At 41.7% G+C, this 3,336-nt stretch overlaps 2 protein-coding genes across 2 annotated transcripts in view; both read right to left on the bottom strand.

Annotated features, from left to right (window-relative positions):
• Positions 1-1,634: 1,634 nt before the first annotated feature.
• On the bottom strand, positions 1,635-2,794 carry LOC143035628 (protein FAM200C-like). Its single transcript, XM_076202494.1, has 2 exons — positions 2,369-2,794; positions 1,635-1,958 (listed from the first exon to the last, which is right to left on the bottom strand). The coding sequence occupies exons 1-2, from the start codon at positions 2,792-2,794 to the stop codon at positions 1,635-1,637; spliced, it is 750 nt and encodes a 249-aa protein (XP_076058609.1).
• A 39-nt stretch (positions 2,795-2,833) lies between these two features.
• The window catches only part of LOC143035627 (zinc finger BED domain-containing protein 5-like), a 7,892-nt gene continuing 7,389 nt past the window's right edge, over positions 2,834-3,336 (bottom strand). The window contains exon 2 of the mRNA XM_076202493.1: positions 2,834-3,189. Coding sequence (XP_076058608.1) covers positions 2,834-3,189 — 356 coding nt within the window. The remainder of the gene's footprint in view (positions 3,190-3,336) is intronic.

Genomic DNA, 3,336 nt, shown 5'->3' with positions numbered 1-3,336 from the left:
AGTATTGTCAATAAATTACCTTAGTGTAAAAACGAAATCGCCCGATATAACCAAGGAAATATTTTTGGAAAATTTCCTTCTGCAAAAAAGGACTAATGGTGACGACTTTCAAACACAAAAACAGAACTGTTTATCAACGGTTCCTTTCCCGTCTTTGAATGCTCCAGGTCCCTTTCTACTGTAATTTGGGTGACGTCATATTATCCAGAGATACTTTGACGCTATTTGATTCTATTTTACCAGCACTTCTTTCCTTATGATCAATCTTGCGTCTCTGTTTAGTATTTTCTGATATTTCAAATGTTGGTTCTATTTTGAGGTTGGGATTCTACACATATACATGGCGGTTTTTTAATATGTCAAAAAGGGTTGGGTTAGGTTGGGTTAAGTTGGATTAGGCTAAGTTGGGTTGAGTTGGGTTAGGTTAGGTTAGGTTGGGTTAGGTTATGTTGAATTGGGTTAGGTTGATTTGGGTTAGGTTGAATTTGGATGGGTTGGGTTGAGTTTGGTTGAGTTATACAACCATTAAACCGAAGTCTCTATATTAGCAAACACGGCGAAGGTGGCGAGGAGCCTACACCAGGAGCTGAATTGCCGCGGGCGAAGCTGTCATCTTTGCCCTTTGATGCGCTTTGGGAATTGTTGGGGCCATGTAACGGACTCTTACCGCTGGGAACCGGAGAAGAGTGCGGGATTCGAATCCACAACTAAGCGAATGCGACACCAGCACGCTTCCGATGATGCAAGCCACGGAGGTGAAGTGAGACTGATGACATCATCATCAATAAACTCCTCAAAGCAATGTAATGAGGAAAGTAATCTGAGTGATGACTCAACGTCATCAACACATGGTATGTAATGAGATGGTGTGGTTGAGATGAATTGTGGGTAATAAGAGCCCTAATGGAGACCGTTTATAAATAATAACTGTCATACCTGACCCATGCTTACTGATGAAAGCAACATGATAGCTAGTTTGGCTGTCATAAAACAGGCGCTGTTTATTTCATGGATTTCATTACGAAACCAAATGGCATTATTCGGTTGAAAGACGGCCCCGGAATGAGGATATGAATTGTACTCGTACGTCTTTACCAAAGTGATAAACTTCGATGGTCCCCTTGTATCTGGGAACATATATATATACCAAGGCTTTTTCCCGCTTACAAGGGGGGTAACCAAAAAGAAAGGCATAAAATCATTCCCACCCATTCCATCCCTGAATACACTCCACACCCCTCCACCCTCCCTCTTATCTTAGCACCTCCTGATCTGGGAACATCTTGATTAAGATACGTTTTGCTAGGTGCGATTATCGCTCAATGATGATTCTCATATAATCATCTATAGCAGTGTTTCTCAACCTTTTTTGTTCTGTGGGCCCTTTTGACACGATAAAAAACCTTGTGGCCCCCCATGCCAACTCTATCCATCCCTCACCCTGATCACCCAAAGAAGTGAAAATATTATGGACTCAAAACACTTCAGGTATGAATCAAATAACAATATTAGTTGGATAAATTTATCTGTTGAATACTATCAAAATGAAAAAAGCAGGAATACATGTAGGCGAACTTGGCTCTTTTTTCAAAAAGTTTCAGCGGGATCCCTGTGACTGATGCAAGGCTGCCAACTTATAGATATTTGGCTCCAGAGATGTCAGAGGAAGACGTAAATCGCCTTTTTCCTATATCAAGGCAGTTTCGAGTCTTTGACAGCAAATGCATCACCCGACTGAAACCAGTCTCAACTAAGTACGACTTGGGAAAAGCAAGTAGAAGCAACTTCAACTTCCAGAACAGTGGGTACTTTTCATATACATCTTGATATATCCACAGCTTATGGCGCCCTCCACGCTTGAACCCTGCTCGAGCTGTTGTGTCTTTCTGCAGTTCAATGACAATTTCTTGTAGGGTGACATCAACTTCAGATGCATCGGCAATGAACGGTTCCACAAACTAGTCAGGCACGGTCATTTGAAGTAGGTCAGAAAAGTGAGTTTCCATATCATTATGCAACTGCTTCAGATGGTCGACATACACTGCTAGTTCAGCATCAAGCAGCTTGGTGGATATACTTGCTAAGGATGGAAACTGGGCAAACTCCCCTCTATCAAGGTTCGGCCAGAACAGCTTGAGTTTCCTTATAAATGCAGTATCGCCTCCTTGCATAAAAACAAGGTGGACTCATTTCCTTGAAGCTCTTTGTTTAGAACATTTAGCTTTTCAAATATGTCTGTCAGGTAGAGTATATCGCTCTTTGCATCAACAAGCTTTTGTCAGAGTTCCGTCTCACTCAAGAAAGAGATAACGTTGTCCCAAAGTGCAACAAAACGTTGCAAACAATTACCCTTAGACAGCTACCTTACTTCCGTGTGCAACACAAGTCGTTCGAATTCTTCATTATTCTTCCCACATAGTTGCTGAAAAAGGCGATCATGCAGAGCATTCTTTTTTATCAAGTTGACAGCTTCGATAACATATCTAAGTGCTTCATGCAGACGTCCTGCTAAGTTTTTGGCGACCAGGTGATGCCGGTGAACAACACAGTGCACACAAACGACGTTGGTGACAGCTTTTTTCAAGTACGCACTGAATCCCCGATACCTTCCGACCATAGCAGCAGCGCCATCTGGGGCACAAGCCACGATGATCTTGAGTGGAATGTTGTTTTCCTCAAAATATGACTCAAGTTTTGTGAAGATTGACTCGCCATTATTGTCAATTGTTAATTTCAATGCAAAAATCAGTTCTTCACGTATTCCATCAACATCAACTATCCTTGCGAACGCCATCAAACGGGCAGAATTATCAGGTAAAGTAGTTTCGTCAAGTTAAAGCAAGAACTCATTCACCAGCAGCTTTAAGACTAATTGGCTCTCAACATCAGCAGCTATTTCATCGATGCGTCGCGATACTGAAGAGTTACTCAGCGGAATAACACTAGTTACCTCGTGTGGACTTTGCTTCTTGATTGTTGAAAGCACTATGGCCACTGCCGGCATGATGAGAGATTCACCAATAGTATGAGGTTTGCCTACTTTTGCTATCAAATTGGATATCTTGTAAGAAGCCAGCATTCCTCCGTCTATTTTTGCCACTTTTTGTGTGAGCATAAATTTCACTGTCATCCTTCCTTGGAACTCATCGCGTAAATTCTTGAAAAACTCTAGCGACTTGTCTTTCTTGTCTTTATGTGTAGTCTCCAGATGATTTTTTTAGTGTTCTGGGGGCACATACTTTCATTTGACATAGTGGCCTTGCATATCAGGCACATGGGCATTGCAGAATTTTGTGGGACTTGATGAATCTATAAGCAAGATACTCGACTGAATAT

Source organism: Oratosquilla oratoria, chromosome 19, assembly GCF_046742065.1.
Source record: "Oratosquilla oratoria isolate Oo_2021 chromosome 19, ASM4674206v1, whole genome shotgun sequence".
Taxonomy (NCBI): Eukaryota; Metazoa; Arthropoda; class Malacostraca; order Stomatopoda; family Squillidae; genus Oratosquilla; species Oratosquilla oratoria.
This window is presented reverse-complemented; position numbering and strand designations above follow the sequence as displayed.

Excerpts from the sequence above, each read along its gene's own strand:
- LOC143035628 (XM_076202494.1), bottom strand. The coding sequence starts at position 2,794 with ATGGCGTTCGCAAGGATAGTTGATGTTGATGGAATACGTGAAGAACTG. Across the intron at positions 1,959-2,368 it reads GACTTGTGTTGCACACGGAA|TTTGTGGAACCGTTCATTGC; the intron begins GTAAGGTAGCTG and ends GTGCCTGACTAG.